Source organism: Orbicella faveolata, unplaced genomic scaffold (assembly GCF_042242905.1).
Source record: "Orbicella faveolata isolate gen_17 unplaced genomic scaffold, um_ofav_v1 contig_36, whole genome shotgun sequence".
Lineage (NCBI taxonomy): Eukaryota > Metazoa > Cnidaria > Anthozoa > Scleractinia > Merulinidae > Orbicella > Orbicella faveolata.
In genome coordinates, this window is record NW_028301565.1 from 11482265 (window position 1) to 11505512 (window position 23248).

Consider the following 23248-nt stretch of genomic DNA (forward strand, 5'->3'; position numbering starts at 1 on the left):
TAATATTTAGTGATCCGTTCAGCAAACGAGTTACCGGTTCTTTTACCGCAGTTCTTTTACCTCCCTCGAGTTGAAAACTAGCAAACCGAAATAAAATGCTTTAATGGCCACTTTCATGTGGCATACCTTGGCCGTTTGATTCTTGTTTTCAACAATATCTCCATAGTTCGACGTGTACTCTTACTAGTCCAGTTATCTTCCCCTAAACTCAACACATAAGTCTTCAAGCATCCAATATAAAAAGATTCATTTCTTGACTAACTGGATTACTCAAGCTAGTGTCTATATCAAGATTACATTCTTTACTCTCCGCATGCAATCCACACTTTTTCCAACAAATATTAAGAGACCCACCCACTCACGAAATTTTTATTTCTTACCTCAAAGGGTACCGCGTCAATGAAGATGGTTATGAACCAGTTGAATGTTACAGTGGAGATGTCCACTCCATAGTACTTGAGGTGCGCTTGTAAGCCTGGTAACGATTCACTCAGAAGCTCATTCAAAACCGACTGAAAACAACGAAGAACTGCTTAGGTTAGTTTCTGTCACGTCTAGATAGGTGTTAATGTTTTCCAAAACAAATACTCGGGGCAGGGAGTTCAAGGACAATGTAAACAAACACTGAAGTAAGTTGCTAATACAGACAGCACGATTAAGAATCTTAACTAGCGGGACGTTAACCAATTGGTCGATTGACATGTGCAGTTCAGGAGTTAACCTCGGCACTACCGAGAGCAAGAAGAGCTACCGGTCAGGGCAGATCTGCCGAATCAGGTTTTGAACAGAAGAGAGGCTAGAGTTGACTTTGTTAATGATACAAAGTTTGCTACTTTTAATTTCAATGTAAATTATCTTGTTATAATGCTTACTAGTTTCCAATCTCTATCATCACAAGGTCAAGCCAAAACATCGCTTTTATACAGAGGCTTGGTTACACTTCAGGACCAAAGTCATGCTTGTGTCACGTCTTATAAAGGGACTAGGTCACACAACTCTGAGTATTTATCACTTTGTCTAAAAGAGGCTAGGTCACACAACAATCAAAAAGCCATAAAAAGGCGCAGGTCATATTTCATACATTCTCACCATTAACAAGTTTTGCTCGATTTTTTTGACTTGACAGAATAACGAACAATATCGTAGCTTGTATTTAAAGACAGTTTCTTTTTTAAGTGTCAAAAAAATATAAGGGCTTTCCCACCTGATCTGCTAAGGCCCCGCTCAAAGACTTGTCAAAGTAGTTTTTTAAGTAAACTTCAGTAACAGCAACGAAAGACCTGTAAACAAGAAAAAGAAAATGTAAATTTTTTTTTAAAGTTATTTTGCTACAAGAAAATAATACTAATGTGGTTACCAAAAGGCGTCTTCTTCGTCCATAAAAAGGAGACACATGGCCACAATAAAATTCATTCCCTGAAAAAGAAATGAAAAATAATAGCAAAGCAATATTCTTGCATAGTTTTTGAGTACGCCAGGAAACAAATGGGAACAACAATACTTGACAACCACTCGACAAGAGATAATCCAAAATCTCATGTTATTCAGATATTTCTAACATCGTATTCAAACATAGATTCGCAATGAAAATCTACAGTCATAAACATGTTATCTTGTCTTGTTCAGCTTAAAAAACCTAATCACACGCGAGAAATCTACTTTTTGTTTCACCGATTAAAACTAATCATAGATCAGAAGAAGTTCAAACAATTTTCCTTAAACCATAACAAAGTGTATCTGAAATGAAAACAAAGCTCATCGACAAACAAAGATGATCACCTGGTCTATCATCCTCGATAAAAACATGAATATTTCAATATATTTCGTCCACAACTGAGTGGGATCCCCTTAAACTTTAACATCTCTCAAATTATTTTTCCCTTGGCCAGTTAAATCGAATTCTGAATTATAGGAAGAACCTTCACCTATTATTCACTACAGAGAAAGTTTGCCGAAAGTTTTGTAGTCCACGCATTAGTGAAAAAGTTAGCCCGGGTCAACAGTGGTCCCACCGTAAACATAATAAATATTTTATGGTAAGAGGACTGTCTTCACGGTCAGGAATCATAAACATCTAGATTGTCGATACCCGATATCAATGTCAAATGTCAGGTTTATAGGTGAGTAGATAAATACCGATATCAATACCTGTAGATAATTTATATCTGGACGATGAACACAAAACGCGTGGAGAATCCTGGACAATTTCTTTACCTATTATAGCAAAAAAAATTAAAATAATAATAATAATAGCTGAAAGCCATCATTGAAATTATAATCATGTCTGCGAATAAAACATTATCAGTACATTACTATTACACAGATGCTGAGACATCTGGCAATTCGCGTTTTGTGACCTCGCTTCTAAATAATCTATTGCTTCGTTGGACGTTTTCCCGTGTGGAGCACTTGCCTCGTCTTAACTTCCCTTGTCTTTCTCTAGATTTAAGTCTTGAGGTAAGTTCGCTTTTCTATCACTGATTTTAAAACCAGCCGGTTATTTATATCTTAAGCTTTTTGGGAGGCTAAACGAGAACGAGATACTTGACAAAACAATTTTCTGTTGCTTTGCTGGAAAGTCAACTCCGCTCTCAACGAATTTTAAACCGCTCAAATTTTCGTTTTTCTTTTTTTTTTTTATTCTTTAAACATATTTTAATGCATGTTTGCCCCAAGAGCTCAGAGTACTCGTTTTGATTTCAAATTTTCCTTGACAGATGTCAAGAAGTTTCCCTCGTTTGGTCTACACTAATCGAGGGAGATGAAAACCTGTCCACTTGGAAAAACTCTCGTACAACTCTCATCCTTAAAACAGGATTTTTGCTCGACTATGCAAACCTCTATGTCAAAGTATAACTTTTCAAGTTGAACGAGTCTCGAATATACACCCTTGGCAATAACAAATTCCCAGAAAAGGGCATAAACGACACCATTATCAAGCATACGGCGTAAAAAATAAATTCGTCTTACTTTCCACATTTGTAGTAAAGTGAATCGCTATTGTAATTAAATGACAACACAACATCAACTCACAACTAATCAGGGAGGCTCACCGCCACGGGGACATCAATCGATTGTGATTAGTTTTCATTTTTCTGCATTTGTAGATATTACTTTTGGACCGTCAATTGTTTTCAAACATTTCGCTCGTAGTCCTTCTTAATCTTCCTTAGTTGTGAATATCCTTGTGGATTTTCTCTCAATAATTACTTCTTTATTGTTTTCTATTCTCTGCCTTTTCATTTAAAATTTAAAAGTAAATTTGTACAACAGAAAAAAATTTAAATATCGTGAAATACTTCTTAACAATTGATAATGTGCGCATGTATCTAAACAGCCTTTGAAGGCGTTCTTCACAGTCGCAAAGCAGTGTTATGAGCAAAAACTTAAAAACGCGGTCAGAAATCACCTGAGCCTCTGATTGATGCACTCACAGTCAAGTAGCTCGGATATTTCCGATCTCAAATAAATTTACAATATTTAGAGAGGAAGCCACATCAGCCCTAGCTGGTTTCCATGCTGGTCCTCTATTCTGGTCGAATTGGATTTTGGAGATGTTGGTTTTTACGGAGGGAGGAAAACCGGAAAACCTGGAGAAAAAACCTCGGAGCAAGGCGAGAACCAACAGTAAACTCATGGCACCGGGCCGGAATCAAACCCAGGCCACATTGGTGGGAGGCGAGTGCTACCACCACTACGTCATCCCTGCTCCCCATTTGAGTAAATGATCCCGGATCTAAGTAAATTATGAATGACAAAAGGAACGATCCTAACTTGAAATAAAATCTTACCCCATCACAGTCGGCAGATCGAAATCGTTCATTGTTGGGCATGGTCCGTAGCAGATCGCACTTGATCTGGTTCTCGGTAACAGTGAGGTGAGTGGCGGAGATACTCTGAAAATAGTGAGCATTATCAGCATAAAGAAGCAGATTTATCACCAGTCTCCTATTCTGTCCACAGACCCTCTATTTTGCCTTGAATTCGTCGAGAAGAAGGCGGAAGAGAGAATCGTGTCTTCCTAATTTTTCACACCAGACATTTTTTTTTCGTATTTTGTCAATTTTCATTGATTTGAAAAGTGACATACAATTTTTTGTAAACACACAAGAGACATGCGTTTCATTCTCGTAACCAGTCGCTCCCGCTAAACCGCGTAAGAATTTAGAAACAAACAAAGGGTCTGTTAACGAGATAGACAAGGAAGCTCAAATGCAAATATCTCAGTGTCAGGAACAAGAATGCTTTTTTTGTTTTCAAATAAACGGGGGCAAGGAACTACAAGAGCCATAAAAACCAGCACAGGAACAAATGCGGAAATTCTATGATTTCTGACTGGAGAAGAAAGTCTCAAATAATGCGAAGATTTTCCAGTTAAAAGAAAAACTTCATCGGTAACACCTATTCTGTAAAGATCTGGCCGGGTGAAACAGCCCCTTTTACTACCTTGCTACGAGAATGAGAGAGTAACAAGGCCAAATTAATTTGAATTTAGCTGTTGTTTTGAAGGAAGAGAAAGATTTCCTTATGACACAGTACCTTGCGTCTCTCCACCCGGAGAAGTAGCTTTTGATAATAATCTCTACCCTGAAAATAGAAAAATACAGATCCATTTTAGCGATGTATGAAATAGACTGTACACTGCAATCGAGATTTACAAGAAATGCCGACAACTGAATTGAAGAAAATGATGTCTTACCTTCTCTTTTTTTATGTGCTCCACCTTTTGTGTCATGGCACTATGAAGAGAACCTCAAAGTCCGTTAGACTGAAGGGGGGTGGGGGGGGGGGGGAGGGGCGGAAAGGAAGGGATGGAAGAGAAGGGGACTCTAAGAAAAGTACTATGATAGCAAAACTGTTCAACGAACAGATGTAACAGAGTGATAAATGACTTTCAAACTGAATGAGACCCAAATGACAGGCACGCTGCTGAAGTGCGATTGGAGGAAAATTCACCATAAAGAAAACAATTGATCTACCTTCTCCATACTTCGCTTCTGCATGTTTTCGGTATACCCTCTCTCAAAAGTGCCTTCATCTCTTGCTGCAAAGAAACAATAATGAGTCACAAGGTACGTCTGAGCCACGTTTGGCAACATTCGGGGCCGAGTCAACTGACTTTTTTGGGCTTTACTGACCTCTTTGAAAAACACATTTTTCGTCTCTTGCTGCTTAGATTCAATGTACTGCGACCACAGACGAGCGTGACCATTTCTGTTCTGTAGAGGCAAAATAATTCAGTAATGCTAAGCGTAAAAAAACAAGGACTTTTTCACTTTTAATAGTTACCAAGCTACTTTCCTTAATTAAACAATAAAAGTCACTTCTGAAAGGAGAATAACTGTGGTACAGTTGTGTCAATGTTTTCATTCTCATAAGTATCTCGATTTACATTCAACCATGCAAATGTGCAGAAGCACTAATTTTGACTTCCTAACTTATTTCTCTTGTCGTCATAATTCATGAGATCAATATGTGCCACTAGGAAACACAAACGAAACATAAGAATAGAATCCTTAAACCACATAACTATGTAAAAGGTTTTGTCTAGTAATCTTACCCGGTAAAAACGCGAGTAATATTGTTTTAGCTCGCGGCATACAAAGTGAAATAGCTCGCTTTCACTTTCTCTTGCTCCTCGGATAAAACCATAACTGTCCTTGAAACTACATGACACTGAGCTACAAAAACAAAGGAATGTTTAACTACATGATCGATAAAATAGTTGGAAAAGGCCAAAAAAAAAAAAGGCAGTGAACATTTCAAGTGTTAAACTTTTAAACTCAATTAGCCCTAAATTCAACATACAAGTTGAGTCCTCCATCTTTCCTCATCCCCCACCATCCCCCGCGTTAGCTTAGATGATCTACATAATCCTCTTGTGAGGAGTGATTATACAACAGTGGTTGGAGAGGGTGGGGTGGGGGGGGGGAAGGTGGGTGGCTAAAGAACGCTCATATGTAGTACGTTAGCAGTGTGATATAGCGGCTCGTCTCACTGACTTAACTTGAAATGTTTTAAAACAAAACAAATATTTTCTGAGGAACTACACCTTTGTTAAACGGATGAGCCACATGGCATTTAAGGTGGCCGAACACAGTTTTCGCGCGCGCTTTTACTGATGCAATTCAGCGCGCGCACAAGGATTGCAAAAAACAAACATGCCGTCAATAGAGGGATCATTTTATTTACTCAACACCCGCACTATCTGTGCTATTTTTCTCTATAATTGAACGCAGTGTATTGATGGCTTTAGTCTCTTATCATAAACATATGTTACAAAAGGTAAAGATGCAAAGAACTCAGCAATTCTCAACTTTTTCTTTGTTACCGAAAGAACCCAGTAAAATGCAGCGCATGCGTAGTAAGTCAAAATTTGCACTCGAGGAAATACGCCTATTTCTCGAGAACCATCCATTAGAATTTCACGAAATTTGGCACGAAAATACTTCAGGAAATAAGTAACTGGAGTATTGAAAATAATTGAACTTTAACAAAGGAAACTCTAGATATTCCAGTAAACCTTCAACAAGGGATAATTAAAGATCTCTGTTAAATTATTAGCAAAATGGTCTTAACTTGTGAGAATCGTTACAAGCTTGGTGCATGCAAATTATAAAGAAAATCTAATGACTGGATTTTCTACAAATAAACAAAACCGATTTTAAAGGCCTGTTTATTTCTATTCGTGTTGCCATGGCAACGGCACATACGTCAACTTAACCATCAAAAAACCAAAGTTTGTGTTGTTAACTTGCTTGCTGCCATTTTGGCGACCGAGGGATCAAGGGTTTTAGAGAAAAAGGTGAATGAAACATAGGTATCAAAAACTGTGTTCAGCCACCTTAAATACTTTACATGATACAGATTCACAAAGAGCAGTTGACCGAGCGGCAGGCAGCTCAAAACGAGAACAAAAAAACTCTCCTATTTCCCTGTTTTAAAGGAAACTACTGGCGTCGAGTACAGGACAGGAAAGGCTGCCAGAGAGCAGGTCAACCTACATAATCAAAATAACCAAAATAAAAAAGCATCCCGCTATATAGTGTGCGAATGAATGAAACATAAAATTAGCTGCCCAATTACACTATTGCATAATACGCACCAGAAAATGTTTGAGGTAGAAAATTTTGGTATGTTGGGAACTTGTAAAATTTGGGTATGTTGCGAATGTTGGGCGAAGTGAAATAAGTAGAAGATATGAACTTTTTGACCGTGCAATATCGCTCCGTTTCCTTACGCACATACTGGCAGCTAAACAATATCACTTACAACAGCTGTTATCTTAAACTAAAGAGAAGTTTTACGTGTTTTTGACGGATTCTAAAAGGTACCAGAACATTAAGCCTCGATAAGCCTTTTCAAAGACAAGGAGTCATCCATAATGAACATTTGTGGTTATAGTAAAGCGCAATCTTTTTAATACGTGACTGTAGAAACAACTTACGCTTGCGTGTGAACGTTGTTCAATGCCAGCCACTGATAAATTATTAAAATGGGATTTTTGCCAAAACAGAAAAGAGCACGGTTTCATCTCGTAATGATAGGGACTTAACAGAAGTTGGTTAATTTTTAAGGACATTTGCGCAGTAATCAATCATTGAAAAAAAAGACTAGTCTAACTGCATGATCTTTGCTAACACAAAGAAGTATGAGTTAACAAGAACTTTGAAATTTAAGCTGAGACGGGAAGTTGGCTTTAATATGCTAATGTCGGTTTACAAATTGAGCAACATCATCAAATTAGCAGGTGATTTTAGTGAAGACTAATAACTTTCCCTAACACTTCGTGTTTGGTATTAGCACTTGCCGTTGTTATTTATCTCAATTACGTTGTCAATATAACATAAAACGCCGCCAACAAGCCTTGGGCTTCGGAGGCGAAGGGAAGCTTACTATCGTAAAAGACTGTGCGTTTCAAAAAATGTACAGGACAGGATGTATATCACTACCCGCTAACAAATTCGCTGACAAATTCCAATAAAAAAAAAATCATGATATAAACAGGACTAAGCGGAATCTCCTGACTTCCTTCTATAATCATACGAGTAATTAACGAAAGTAGACGACCGTGTTGGCAGCGGGCCAGCACGACGGATTATCACAACCCACATACATTGCAAAAACGTCGTTATTGTACGCGCGGCGGTCTTCGAACAAAACTTCTTGGAGCGAGCGTCAAAATGGTTAGTGACTTAAACGACATGGTATTAAAATACAACCTTCGAGAGGGGGGGAAAATGAAGTGTTTTGGAAGAAGTATTCCGTCAAAAGCATATGGATTGTATGATTAACGATTAAACACCGGTGTTTGGAAAGCTTAGCTGCTCGCGTGCATACTAAGAACCAATCAATAGCTGGGTTTAATCACGGACATTACTGCGAACTTTGCCGCTCGGAACTGAATGGTTCAAGTTAGAAACAACATGAAAGTTTATTTACCCTGCTTTGCTGTGGGCAGCACAAGCACTAATATCGGTTTATTCTCGTCACCTTGGCGACGAAAACAGACATGACAGAACTGCCTGATTTTTATTATTTTAAAAAATGCAGGTGACGCTTTGTGCGTGCCATTATCCTATTGATCCTCCTGTCGTATATATCTCAATACTCAGGACAGGTGCCAAAGAATTGTTTTCGTGTATTATCAGTTTCAGAAACAACGAAATTGGAAGGAAAGTTCCAAGAGATAAACGCCACCTACAGTGAGAAGGCGTCTTTATTCCCTGTAAGTCTGGAGTGAGTAATTAAGTAAGTTTTCAAAACATATCGGAAACAACCAGAGTTTAGTTGAAAGCTGGTTTGTCGACAGCAGGGCGGCCTCCACTGAAGGACGCAACAATTTAGGTATGTCTTTAAAATACAGCTTCTCGCATTAACACGTTCGCGGTTTCCTCTAACTGGAAGAAAGATGATAAAAAAAATCAATTGGAGGATAGGTGCGTAAAAAAAATGACAACGAAAAAGGACAAAAACTAGAGTTTACTTGCACGTGAACCCGATGATAAAATATCATACTGAATGATTGTTCTTGTCATTTTTTTCTATATGATGTCTTGATAATTTTTCGTTTTTTTTACTCTATTCAAAGAAAGAAAACATAATGCTGGGATTTTTCCCCAAAAATGTTTTTAAGCTATAAAAACTGCTAACGGTCTTTTTTAGAAGTGGAAATGCAAATTCAAATTAAAAATAATATAACGCACACTCAGATAGCATCTTGGAACTTTATAAAGTTCGCTTTTCCCAGTAGTTAGTGTCTTCAGCACAAGTCGTAAAATCGAAATAAATCCAGCAACAATCTTTCCACTCTTTACACATTTCTGGTAGTGGAAGTAGCTCGTATGCAAAGTTGAATTTGATATTATTTTTAGTTCAGTTACTCTCCTACTCACTCCCGGATGCCAGAATAAAGGATCATTTAATTTATTTCCATGTTCAGTTCAAATTTACAATCATTGTACTCCGAGTGTGAAAGACTTCATCAAAATTGACACCATACAGAGTGACCAGTTCAACGGGAGGGTATTTGCTGAGCCGCTTGGGCTACGACTGTCAACTTTTTAATTAACACAACAGGTTACACCGTTGTAATAATTCCTTGCTCCAGCTTGATAACACGCGAGATAACGCGCGGGATGCCGCGCAGGATAGCATTCAGGATAACGCAAAGGTGTTCTAACTCAATTCAATTTAATTTAACCTTCGGAAACTCCGAGTTGGTAATAAACTAAGCGCTTTCACTTGAAGTACAATAAGCTGACAATTAAATTCTAAAATCACCATTTTGTAGTACCTAATTTCAATTTACGGGTTTTCATGTTCTTTTATATCACTTTTCAAGTACGCGGTACGAGGCCGCTCTCTCTCTTCCGTCCTTCTGGATTTGTATAATACTGTCGAGATTCTTGTGATCTAGTAAGCCGAGCATGATGTTATAAAGCTACCTTTATCGACCTTCAAGTCACATTCCTGCATTACAACTAGTATTGCCGAGATCTAAAGCCAAAAAAAGGCTACGAATTACTACTAGAATAGCATTTTTTTTTTATAGTGTAATACGTAAAACCAAAAATTCAAAATGACGAGTAAATGAGTCCGTGTGGCAATTTTGCTCGCAACTGCTAAGCAACGAAAAACATCAGCACCCTTTCCTTCCACCACATCAACATTGAATAAAGGTAATTTACAGCTTCTTTGTCACTAACAAGGTTGGATTCAGATCCGATCACAGTAAGCCTCCTGTTCAACTCGTTAATTTCGCGAACTTTTTTCGTAATTACCCGCCATAAACATGACAGAATTCGCTCAGTGAAAATGTCAGTGAACGTTACCCCGAACACAAATCCGACTTAGAGAAGCTATCTCTTGCCTGCTTGGTCTTTAACATACAATCTTCTTTACAAATTAATATGTAATGTTTGGGTAGAAAAATTGAAGAGTTCTTAAATATCGCAGCATCAGTTTTGAATTGTAAATCAATGAGTTTTGGCGTGTTGAACAAACAAGTTTGCCGGTGTTTAATTTCGAAAGCTAATCATCCCCTTTTTTAATCCAAAAATACTGTTTACACAGCTGAATAAATACCTACACACACATACATGATAACCTCGTTTGTCAGTGGGCAGCCACTCTGTTGTTAATGAGTCTTACTGTTGACAGCGCCCATTACAAAATGGCTTCTTGTCAGCGCGTTTCCGACACCTTTTGTTGTCTTACGGTAAAAGCAGGATTAAGCATTGTTTCGCCTAGCCTAAAATGTCAGGGATCTCATTTCAGGCTATGTTATGCCACCCGCATGAGGCAAGTAAAATTTGCACGTCACTAATAACCTTTTTTGTTGTTTCCAGAATTCTCAACGAAAATATAAGCTTGGGCCGGATATCTAAAAGAAGAGGGAAATGAAAACCTGGAAACAGACCTGGTACTCAGCAGTAATTTTAACTCTCCTCTTCTTTCTGTTGAAAAATTCAGTTGAAAGCAAAGATGTTGTTTACCCAAAGAAAGAACAACCGAAGAGAGACAACAACGAGAAAACGCACGCCGACACTAAACACAGACAAGTGAACAACAACCTGAAAAAGCTGGATCTTTTTTCATTAGAGAAAATAGACCGAGGTAGTTCGAGTCAAAAAACTTCGCCAGCAAGAAAGCGTTTAAACACACACAAAACTCTGGAACATCGAGAAACGCTTGACGGTGAGGACATAAATTCCAGTAGGAGTGTCCAATGCTCGCACGTACAGAACAGAAAGGTGGACAATCACATAAGCAAGGCACAAAAAGAAAGGGGCCATAGAAATACAATTGCTCACTTTGAAGACCGAGGGAGCGACAGACCCCTCAAAAGACACAAACGACAACCACGTCCGCGTCCCGCGGGGCCATCATCAGAACCTCCCGAGGGATCACCCGAGGGAGAACCAGAACGATCAAGCGGGGAGCCCGTGGCAACCACAAAACCGACATTAGAACCTGAAATTTCTTGGCCAGAACCAGAACCCGATTGGCCCAAAGCATTTGCAAAATGGCAAGACGCCTGGCCATTACACACGTACGGTTTTGCCGCGGTTTTCACGATCATCGCGTTAATTCCTCCGTTTGAGCTGCTAAGAATGCACGTTGATAAAACCAAGATGACAGCCTTAAAGTCAAGCTTGCTCGTCACAATATTCATCTTCAGTTCAACTCGGGCCATCGCCCTGTTCGTGGATCCCTACGGTTCGACCAACCGCTTTCACCTCATCATAACACAACTGCTGTTTGCTCTCGGTCATCCGTGCATCATCTCCGCCCTGAGTCTTCTCCTGCTTGTTTTGATCGACACGACCAAGATGAACATCGCTCCGCCTAAATTCCAGCGCATCAAATTCATCGTTCCAGTCGTGATAAGCCATGTCGCTCTGGTGATCGTGACAGACTTTGTCGTGGTTTACTTCCTGGAAGCTAAGATCCTCCTTTTGATGTGTCAAATATACTTCCTATCATTAGGAATTCTGCTAGCGGTGGGTTACGCCCGCGTGGGCTGGAAAATTCGCACGAATATCAGAGCCAATGTCAACAGCAAAAGTGCAGTGGATAACAGCATGCGACGGCTGCAGTACCTGATCGCAGCGTGTGCGGTTGCAAGCGCTCTCATAAGCGCACTGACTATTTACGGGGCCGCAGGGGTATTCGGGATATATTCGGGTGTACGCTACGTAAACCCCTGGCCATGGTGGATTTTTCAGACGTGCAATCGCATTCTTGAAACCACAATCTGCATTGTGGTCTTACTCATGAACACAAAAGCATCTAACAAACGAAAAATATTTCCAGCTGCACATAGTTTCATGACAAAAAGTCTATTCCAGTCAAGACGGAACACTGCGAAGGCCAAGAAAACAACACCAAAGGAAACAGCTGGTTGTCAGTCGATAACATCCACAGAATAATTTTCATAAAGTGATGATTAAACGCGAAAGTTGAAATCGTGAAACAAAAAAAAACCCAAAGGCAGTAATCAGAGATACAAAAGTAATCTCGTTTATGCTGTAAAATAAGGATTAATAGAAGTCATAGAAATTCTGAACGAACATCTTTGGAAGCAAAGGAGGGAAACACGAGGGAAACCCGCGGGAAACCCCCGGAAAAGCGAGGGAAACCAGGAATGGGGAGACTTTAAAAACACACAGTAATAAAACTGGAGGTTAAGGGTGCCAGTGGTTGGAACACCGTCATGCACAACTACCTTCAACTTAGGCTCAACATAGTGTGAAAAGAATGTCAAAAACTTAGAGTACGTTCGCTTGTCGTTATTCCAGAGTTAAAAAAAAACCCTGGAATAACAAATTTATGTCGAGTTCATATTGTCAGTATACATGGTCTAGCATTACAGTCACTCTGTTCTCAATAGAAGAGTCACAGGCTAACCAGACTCATGACACTGTACAGGAATACCTGACCACAAAAACATAGTGTTTTGTATGGAACTTACCGCTGGTATAGTGAGCGGATAGAAAATTATAATAAACAGCTATTAACCAATGTTGTTGATTTATCATTTCTTGCCTGTTGTGTTAGCAGTAGACAACTACCGATATGCGTGCAATGCAAAACAGGTTTGTTTTTGGTGCGTAGAAGTTTCGATAAGTTTGCAGTACATTACTGGACTTTAAAACGTTTCTTTCAAGCAGCAAGTACGAAGTTCATGCATGGGGGTCCAAATCTCCTTTACATTATGTAAAGATTTGATTCAGTTTCTCAAAACAGCTCACACGTGGCGAAATCAAGCGGAGGTAACCGTACTATAGTCTGTAATCAAGACCATTTACTTTTACGCCGTGAGCTAACGCTTTCTAACAATAGCCAGAAAATCAAATGAATAATGAAAGATCATATATTTGAACTGTGGAGAAAGATATGAAGACATAGATAATCATTGCCCACTTACGACTGCTAAGACCAAGGGACGGTCCGGGAAGGATGGAGGGCATTCCAATATAACTCACTTAAAAATTTCATGAAATGAGAACCCTTTGCTCCAGATCACGAATAAACAAACTTAAAGCTATCTACTTCAACCAAAATTAGTGTCCACCTAATACATCTACCTATACTGCAAGGCGAGCATACAGTATAATCATATCCCTGTAAACCACCACTATCCCAAACTTAAAGGGGCTCAGTCACGATATTTTGAGTTATTTTGGCCACATACAAAATTACCTTTAAATGGTAGGAAACCTGAAAATAACAGTTGAATAAGATAGAAAAGGACCAAGAGATAATGATAAACCATAGAGGAACAAGGATGGAGAAGATTAACACGGATTACAAACGACGAATTCGAAAAATTGAGGCTAAACTTTTCAATGCGCGCAAACCGTGACGTAGCTCCTTTGAAGGAGCTATACGTCACAATTTGCGGATCTTGAAAAGTCAAGCCTCAATTTTTCAAATTCGTGGTTTGTAATCCGTACTAATCTTCTCCATCCTTACTAACTATCCTTGTTCCTCTAAGGATTATTAATACCTCTTTGGTGTTTTTCGATCTTAGTAAACTACTGGTTTCAGGTTTCCCTCGATTAAAAAGAAGTTTTTTAAGTGGCCAAAATAACTCAAAATACCGTGACTGAGCTCCTTCAACTCCAAAGACTTACGTATCGAAATCCGGCAGGTTCGGATTATAAAGCCGAGCTTCTCTCAACAACTGGTAAATTCGGTCCTTGTACTGAAAAACAAAACAAGATATCTTTAATTGTCTTTTCTCTCCAGTACGACCCAAGACAAACCTAGTGTACAGAAACAAATGGAACAATGCGCAGCTAATATTCATCATACCCACAGGACCGCCACAAACACAGCACGACTAGTAAAAATAACGTAAAAAGATGAGAAAGTGACGTTTAGCGTTTTCATGATTGCGCGGCAGCCCATAATGTATACACCTGTCCAATACCACGAAACATAAACACAAAGTATAAACAACGGCTTTCAGCACTCTCAATGGTTGTATCTACTACTATGGCACGGGATAAACGATATCGCACGCTAAAACGTCCAATAAAGTATGAGTGTAGTTGATATAAAGCACACTAAACTGAGTGATAACACTTACTCTGATGTCCTCTACTAACTGCCAGTCAGCCAAGTCGTCATCTAAACAAACGTAAAAATAAGCGAGTCCATAACCACAGTATAACAATTGCGTACGGAAAGCAGTGTGGGTGGTCCCGGTCCAGCAAGACTAACATACATGGAAGCAAACAATCACAATACACACAACAATAACAACTTCAGGGGGTGATAGTCCTCTAGCTGCATACGGGGAAGAAAACAAAGTCAGATGAAACTGAACGACGACAGTTAAGAAAGCGAAGGGTGGCGGTTTTACAGCATAGCTATTAGTTAACGAACGTTTTACGATCATAATACTGACCTTTTAAAGGAATCTTGATATTTCCTTGGATCAAACTGATCACTTCACATTTTAGTTTGCAGACCTCAATCTCGAGCTCCTTTGTTCTGATCGGAGAAAGAAAAAAACATAAGAGTTGTATACTGCCCCCATCATACATCATATGGCGTTCTTTAGACAACTGTTTCTTTGTCTAGCTAAAACCGAAAACTAAGAGCTTAATTGGTCTAAAAACCCGCTAACAATTGACTTCAGGCATGAAAACTTCACTATTGGTGGACGACCGAGGTGTATCGATTACATCTTTGCCTGTAACCTGGCGCAGTGTCTCCAGTAAAACCCAAACATGAAAACACAAAGCAACCGCACTCGCCAGAGCCACAGGCAAAACCAATATCGTGTACGAAATGCACGTATTAGTCAAGAGTCATCAGAGAAGAGGTAAGTAGATTCTGATACAGATATCGGAAATAAGATATTTTACAAGGCATAAGCTACAGTCAGTATCAATAGAAACGTCACAGAACTCGATCGTAAGATGCTTACATTTTCTGCTGCTGTAAAGAAAGTAATTCTCCCTCCGTTATTGGGTCGGTTTGAATCTCGATGGACGCAGTTTCCACAGGCTGTTGGTTTCTCTCTTCCTTGGTGTCCTCCATAGTATTGACGTCTTTTGCTGGTGGTTGGACAGATGTCTTGTCCGGACTATTATCACAACCATTATAGTCAAATAACTTTGCCTCTTCCGCCTGCTGAATACAACAATAATTCCAGAAATTTAATTCAAGTCCATGACGTTTTGAGCCGCGGACGGCAGCCAGCCAGTCCTCTTCTTTGAGGCTTTCAACAAAAACGTCAAGGCCGGGTTGTTCGAAAGCGGGTTGACGCTACCCCAGGATTAAAAGTTAACCAATGCATTTATTTTTCTCAATTGTATAAAAATATTTTTCGTTGCTCATGTATTGTGCAGTTTGAGATTATTCAAAACTGAAGGACAAACAATATAAACAGGAAACCTCACGAAAAGTTACAAAACTGAAATTAAAATTCCGCTTATCCTGGATAAGCTTAATGGGGCTTTGAACAACCCGGCCCACGTTGCTAATGCTAATACATGTACGAGAGCTTTCCAAAGGATTACCATTAAGAGGCTTTATTCAACGCTACTCTTGCCAAATTTTTATCATGGTAGAAATGATCGTAAACGGTCGATTTTTATCATTGATCACTCGCGCTAAAAAAAAGTTGGAAATGGTTTTAGTTAAAAATATAAGTCCCTTTATCTTCAAGTCGCAATTATTTCAATTCTGTTAATTTTTTTAAGAATTCGTTTTACAGCATTTTTATGTTCAAAACGTTTAAGGCAATCACCATTCTCATCCCCAGAGGTCGCGCTCCTTCTTTGGTCAGCACCAAGAATCGCGACCTCTGGTTGGACCCGATTTTCTGAGCATGCGCAGAGTTTTCATCTCGTACTCTCAGCCAATCAGATTAGTCAGATTTGACGGAAAGTCCGTGAATCGCGGTCGCAATGCGTGGTGCTGACCAAAAGGAGCGCGGCCTCTGGAGACGAAAATGGGCAATCGCAACCCAGCTAACTTAGTCCTCTCAGCGGTCCCCCGAACAAAAGCGTTGAAGGAAATTAAGAAATTATAAATACCTCAATAGGAGATAATTTATCCTTTTCTTCAAAAGATGACATAGTCGGCTGAGGAAGCTCAAAACTAGGGGGTCCTTCCCAAGGAAATGACTTTGAGCGTTGAACTCGGCCTTTCTGTTGTGGCCCATGGCTCGGTAAGGGCTCATTGCGAGGGTTACCACTCATGGCACCCGTCACAGGTCCGTTTACATTGGAACCAACTGTGGGTATGGAATATCAGAAAAGTCAAAGAAGGAGTCAAAAGTAGCGGGCAGCAATATAAACGAGAGGGAAAAAATATACTGAGAGGAAAAATTATAATACAAGACACTACTCACCTTTGCTGGTATCTGACAAAGCCCGAGTGACTTTCTTCTTCCGGCGCAGACTGCTTCGTAACTGGAACAAAACAAATTAACGAACAAATTAACATCTCCAAACAAATAAGTACAGTCAAACCCGTATTAAGTGGACCCCATATTAAGCGGACACCCTCTACTAAGTGGACAGCAGCACAAGTCCCCTTTTTCTCCTCCCAGATTTACTGTAAAAAATACCCGTATTCAACGGACACCTCTATTAAGCAGACGCGGACACCTTAAACTTGACTTTTATGGTCATTTCTATTGTTACAAAACCTGTATTAAACGGATATGGGTAAAAGGATGCATGTTGTTCGTCCACGTTTTAATAGATCGGTCATTTAATTTTGCGGACAGAAGAGCTGCCTCATCTAAAACAAACAGGAGATACCATCTCTGTTTCAGCAAAAATATGATCAAATTAGTAATACGTGATCTCACCGACAAAACATTTGTCTGGCAAATTTGTACCTACAGACATGTCTGTACAACGATTACAAAATAAATCCTTCCTTCATCATATGATCACATTGCGTTACTCGTCATTGTTTATGGAAATACGGTATTCCATAGTTATTGTACGTTTACGGGAATGGTATTTGACTCTTTCAAGGCCTTTTTTAATGAGGAATGTTAATATGACCCTTTTAAAACGAATACTTAGGGAACCTGTTTTCAGTGGATGCCCTGTATTAAGCGGAAACTACTAGCAAGGGTCTCGAGGGTGTTCACTTAATACAGGTTTGACTGTAGCAAAATTATTGCCGTGCCATTCATTCTACGCTGTCATACATACTTTACTTCTCTATCCAAATTTAACCAAATATAGAAAGTTGCAGATTGTAAAAACATTGCAAGTTGATAAATTACTTTATTAATTATATTTCTTCACATGATGTCGTTGGTTTCCAACTGCAAGTTGGTCTATCCGTCCTTCTGTCTGCTGGTCAATCAGTCAGTCAGTAAGTTCCGTTCGTCCGCAAATATGATTCTGATTCACTTGTGTCAACTTTTTACCTTTAGCCAAACCTTTTTGCCTTGTGCGAAGCATGGCCTGATTAAAAGGACTTACTCCTCTGGTAAATTTACTAAATGCTACTACAAATAAGTAAATAACTAAATGATAGAAGGGGCTTTGCAGACCAATACTAACAATATACTAATTACTGCGGTATATCCCATTCTCACGTGTGTTCCCTTACCTTGCCCATAATACTCCCACCTCCGGCGCCGCGCTCAAAGGAAGATGCTGCCAAATTTTGCTTGCTCACCCTCGTCGCTTCCTAATCAGCATAAAAACAAATGTTAGTTTAGTACAAAATAAAATAGACACTTCAAACGACGCCTTAAACGGCTTTTTCTTCAGAACCAGCAAAACCCCGGGCAGCAAAACAATTCTTCAAAGTGAGCATAAAGGGAAAGCGCGCGAAATCAGTTAGCATCAAAAACGATATTTTTTTTCTTTTTGCTGATAACAATCCTAATCTAGCCGCTCTTGCCTTGAAGTATGAATTTAGTCTTTTTCTTACCCTGAGGCTCGTGAGCCAATCAAACACACAGACATCCCGAGGAGGGGACAACTGATAATTCTTTCCATCCTTACTGAAAATGAAAATAACAGTCAAGGTTGAAAAGATTAGGAACGTTACTCAAGTAAATCACGAAAAAAAAAATAAAACAACGAAGTTTAACGAAGTCTGGTGATATACAAGGAGCCGTGTTGGTGACATTCTGTAATACAAAAGTATTAACTCATAACTACTGCAATTACACAAGCTACAGTGTAAGTGGCTAGCGTTCGTCTCGCCGTCTGTTTCAGGTATGTTTTTCACTACAGTTTCTATGGAAACTTCATTATCACGTTATGCATCGAACGCTGACATCAAATCCGTTACAGTCGCACGCGCAAGACATTTAAATGTTTCACTTAAATGCGCTATGCTTTTGGCGCGAGAGGGAAAAACTCGGTTTCTTTAATTACGGTAGTAAGATATGACCAAAAAAACTTCAACCTCTTGAAATACGCCAAGTTGTACCTTGATAATTCAAGAGTTATAATTGAGCTCAGATCTGCCGACTTTTCGTTTTATTTGTAGGTTTAGCAACTGATTCCGATTGCGGAATTGTGCGGTTTAGACCGACGTTTATAAAGTGTTCATGTGCCGCAAACTATCACTTTTAATACGACCTCTAGTGGCTTAAGCGGAAAATAATGTGTCCGTTGTTCGAACGGTAACTGTTTCTTGATGTTCTTGTTTTTGGTATACTTCCGCTCTGATCAGTGTGACTTTGGAAGCTTTCGTTTTAGGACTCCCTCGTTTAGGATATTTACCATGCAGAAGGTCGTTACTATGTACCAACATCACAAGGAGATTTCCAGTGGCCTTCCGTCCATGACTCAAAAACGTCTCTACTTCACAACAGGTGGTGTGAAACCTTTCTTCCCCAAGAAAATGACTCGTCATGACTCGATTTAGCACTTGGGGGGGGGGGGGGGGGGGGGGGAAGTTTCATTTTGACAGCCAAAGGGAGGGTACTTATATTGGAGACAGGGCGCTTATTTGTTTAAGTGATTGAATAAGGCAATGTACAAGTGGGCTTCCCGCCCCATCAGTCACATATAGATTTCCTTTCTGTAACATAAAGCGGGTAAGAGTATTTCTCCTAATCCAGGTCCATCAGAGGATGACCCTAAAACATTTGATTCTTCGGCACCCATTTGCATGCTGAGCCAGAGAGAAGTAGACAACAAGTAACAGGCCTTGCTCAAGAACTCAGCAAAATGATCAAGCTTGGACCCATCAGTTGAACCCCGGCCTTTAAACCTTGAGTATAGCACAAGAACCATAAGGTCACCAAGCCCCCAAGATAGTGTAATTATATACCAATGATTAATACATATATATTTTCAAATTTTACCTTGAAATAACAACAAAAACTTCCAGCACTGATGAAGCAACGTCTACAAATCTAAAAAAAATTAAACAGAAAGACAGTTTTGCAAGAAAAATCAGACTTATCTACCTACATCTATCTCTGGACTGGCTGTTCTGGCACTCCTGACAATTGGCTGTTATTAGGTATTGAGTTACTTGTTGCCTTAACCTACACACCAAGGGAAAGCAAGTGCCTCAGTTTGCCTGTAACTAGCTGCGGCCCAGATCAAGGGTCCATCAAGCATGCTCAACCATAATGGGCATCATGGGTTACAACCATTAATGACAGCCCTGTACAACAAGATCAATGCAAACCCAGACCTCAGACCCCCACCTATGAATAGGCTGAATGAGGGGCAAATTGTCAACTTTCATCACGCATGTCTGAGGTATACTTTAATTGCTTGATGCTTAATTAAGTACTTTAAGAAAATAAAAGTAATAAGTTGGGCAAACTAATAAATTTAAGTAAATGAGATGCAAAAAGTAAGTTTGGTTCCATAAAATCTGATGTATAACTGATGTTTTACTTATAGCATTAACTTTAAAATCTGCAAATTAAACCCACCTTCAAATTACAATGTATTAAGCAGGCTGCATACTATATATTATAAGGCTGAAGCAGACACTCTGTTTTAGCCAGACACCAGCCTTAGTAAGTCCCATCTTTTCATATTTTCAGTAAATTGGACCTGTATTATGCAGAGAGTCCCAAGTGTTTTGCTCATAATTTACAGGTTTCACTCTATTTTCTTTTTGTCCAAACAACAGTTCAGGATATGCTCATCCATTCATGTTCCTTTAATCATTTAAGTAGTAGAGTACTTTTTTCATGTTTACATAGCCTAATCTAACCACGAGGAGGGTTGGGAGAATTCAAGACAATTATGCAAACCCAAGACACAGTTGAGGGTTTGCATGGCTTTCAAGAATTCTCCCAACCTTCTGCGTGTTTAGATGAGGCCATGTAAACCCGGAAAGAGTGCTCTACTGCTTTTATAAAATATTTCTTAAAAATGTGTGCTAATCTGAAAGGTCACAATCGTGTTTACATACTCTCATCTAAACACACCTATCTGCCAATGACAGCATGTGTAGTAGCTCAGTTATTTTGTTAACATGTATGGAGCATGTCGTCCACTGGTGGTCAAATTAACACAATTTCACTGGAGCCTATATCTACTCAGTGTACTCTCTTTGAATAAATTATCAGTCAGGGGTTAATCATACAGTATTTTGTGATTCTAGGCCTGAAGAATAGAAATGCAACAAACAAAAGGCACCAGTTCATGGCAGCATACCCACCCTGTTGGTTTGGTTTCTGGTGGAGTCTGACTGCTTCTTTGATCATAAAATAAGAGGTTGGAGTCTTGTATAATGAACCTGTAAATCAAGGAGAAGTTATTTGTTGAAAATCAAAGTAACATCCAAGATTTAAAGATCTTGGTAAAAAGAATAAAAAATTGACACTGGCTAAAAATATATACTGGATGTTTGGGCTACTACTGTTGTCTTCTTCAGCAAAGATAAAAATGCAAATGGCTAACGGCGTCCTGCTTGGTATATGTATACAATGTGTGATAAAACTAAATCACGCCTCAAAGGAGTGTAACAATAGTCTGTAGGGTATTCTTAATGACTCTAAAAGTTCTTAATGTTATTGTAAATTAGCTGTGGCTATGTGTTTGTTTATAGCATCCCTGTACCGCATGGAATGCCAAGCTTCAAGGATTAGTCTTTGTCACCACGCTGATCATGACCTGTCAACAATTTCAGCACTCTCCAAATCTATTTGGTGATTGTGAGGCATATGGTGTTTGGCCAACAAAGAGTTTTTATCCAATGAGGCTATGGCCTTCCGGTGCTCTTTTACTTTACTTCATGTTTACAAGACTTAATCTTGTTAACATGAAGGTGACAAAAATGACTGACAACTGGCCTTAACTTGTTTGCCTGTGCAGCATAGCACTCTGGTTGGTGTTAATAACTCTGACTTGAGAACTTGAGTACACTGTGCAACCCTTAAAGTTGTTGAGTTATCCACAGCCAAGAAATGCTATTAAGGCTAGCCAAAGTGCTAGTCAGGTTGAATGAAGTACTATTGAGGCCACCTGTAGTGCTATTCATGCTAATTGTGATGATTTGAGACTATATTTGCCTCTAGCTGACGTTTGCTACTTGCTATTGGCTATTCAGGTTTTTGAGATATCCCTTATTTTGTCACTCTCCTTTGTTTGTTTGTTCACTTAGTCAATTTCTTCTAGTTGTTTTTTTTCTTTTTTCAGTAAAACATTAATGTAAAACCTTACCAGTGTCTGTCACTTCTGTCCTGCTCTCTGAGCTTGGTGAGCCCTAACAAGTTACACAAGTTAAGTTTAGAGAGTGATGGACATCATTGTTACAAAAATAGATCCTGTGACACTCGATCAAACCTATATCTTTACAGACACCCACTCTATTAGTTTACCAATTATAATTAAAAGTGGACACCTTTATTATCAGGACAGGAATCTAAACCGGTCAATGTAAAATGCAGACTGCAGACTGGGGACTTTCGAAGTAAACATATGTAATCTATATATATCCTGTTATTTCCATTATCAAGTGCTGACTATAAACAGGATTATTCAACAGGCTAATTGCAGAGAAAGTCTGCACTCCAGTTAACCTGAATAGCACTCAGGCTAGCCTGTTTAGCTCTCAATGATGGAAATGGTAACATGATTTAGTCTACAGTCTGCAGTCTGCATTTTACCCTCAGTCTACATTTTACTCCTGGTCTGCAGTCTGCAGTCAGCAGTCAGCAGTCAGCAGTCTTCATTTTACACTGACCCCATTTAAACTCTAGAAGGTTATCTTTCAGACGTGGATCATAACCAGGGCAGATCTGAGGTCCTCAAAAGAAGGAGGGAAGTGAGGATGGACCATTTCTTGCTTGAAAGAGGGGAACTATAGTCAAAGGGACCCTTTCTTCCTTTTATAAAGATGGCGTTCCCTCAGATCTGGGGTGAACTGCATCATTTGAGAAGTTCTTCAGAATTAGCCAAGTAATGCAAATTATAGACAAAAAAATGCCCCTAGCTCTAAAAACAAAGTGACTCAAACAGAGCTTTTAAAAGGGTCCTGGTCTATCCACCAGGTTCACCACTGATAACTCCAGTCTCCTGAATACAGCTTACCAAATTTCCCAGACATTACCACCGAGAAAAGTTCATCAAGAATGACTATATATTTGCCAACTTTTCCAGATAATCTGGAAGTAACTCAGAGGTGGACCAGATCTCATGGCCCCCTTGATGAGCTAGCTATCAAAACTCCTGGGGTATGAAGTCAAAATGTTCTTAGTATCACTCTTTTTAAATTCAGGTTGGTTTATGCTGTTATCCCAGTAGTAATTTAATTTTTGATAATC

At 39.3% G+C, this 23248-nt stretch overlaps 2 protein-coding genes across 6 annotated transcripts in view; one reads left to right on the top strand and one right to left on the bottom strand.

Moving 5' to 3' along the window:
* The window catches only part of LOC110043017 (uncharacterized), a 49938-nt gene that overhangs the window by 23607 nt on the left and 3083 nt on the right, over positions 1–23248 (bottom strand). For 2 of the 3 annotated variants that reach the window (XM_020748423.2, XM_020748421.2), the window contains exons 3-23: positions 22146–22188; positions 21142–21219; positions 19820–19870; positions 18430–18502; positions 18103–18183; positions 16877–16937; positions 16560–16759; positions 15446–15651; positions 14921–15006; positions 14600–14640; positions 14142–14212; positions 5561–5681; positions 5139–5219; positions 4980–5044; positions 4700–4739; positions 4540–4587; positions 3792–3896; positions 2149–2214; positions 1358–1416; positions 1205–1280; positions 381–512 (exon numbers count right to left, since the gene is read on the bottom strand). In XM_020748423.2, coding sequence (XP_020604082.2) covers positions 381–512; positions 1205–1280; positions 1358–1416; positions 2149–2214; positions 3792–3896; positions 4540–4587; positions 4700–4739; positions 4980–5044; positions 5139–5219; positions 5561–5681; positions 14142–14212; positions 14600–14640; positions 14921–15006; positions 15446–15651; positions 16560–16759; positions 16877–16937; positions 18103–18183; positions 18430–18502; positions 19820–19870; positions 21142–21219; positions 22146–22188 — 1784 coding nt within the window. The remainder of the gene's footprint in view (positions 1–380; positions 513–1204; positions 1281–1357; positions 1417–2148; positions 2215–3791; positions 3897–4539; positions 4588–4699; positions 4740–4979; positions 5045–5138; positions 5220–5560; positions 5682–14141; positions 14213–14599; positions 14641–14920; positions 15007–15445; positions 15652–16559; positions 16760–16876; positions 16938–18102; positions 18184–18429; positions 18503–19819; positions 19871–21141; positions 21220–22145; positions 22189–23248) is intronic. The other variant, XM_020748422.2, reaches the window with a different exon arrangement.
* Positions 466–13026, top strand: LOC110043020 (proline-rich transmembrane protein 4-like). Of its 3 annotated transcripts, none has more exons than XM_020748428.2 (2): positions 466–537; positions 10851–13026. In XM_020748428.2, exon 2 carries the CDS (start codon positions 10902–10904, stop codon positions 12432–12434), a length of 1533 nt encoding a protein of 510 aa, XP_020604087.1. In that variant the 5' UTR covers positions 466–537; positions 10851–10901; the 3' UTR covers positions 12435–13026. The 3 variants fall into 3 exon arrangements, with proteins under 3 accessions (XP_020604087.1, XP_020604085.1, XP_020604086.1); XM_020748426.2 differs by lacking the exon at positions 466–537 and adding an exon at positions 8572–8847; XM_020748427.2 differs by lacking the exon at positions 466–537 and adding an exon at positions 8572–8728.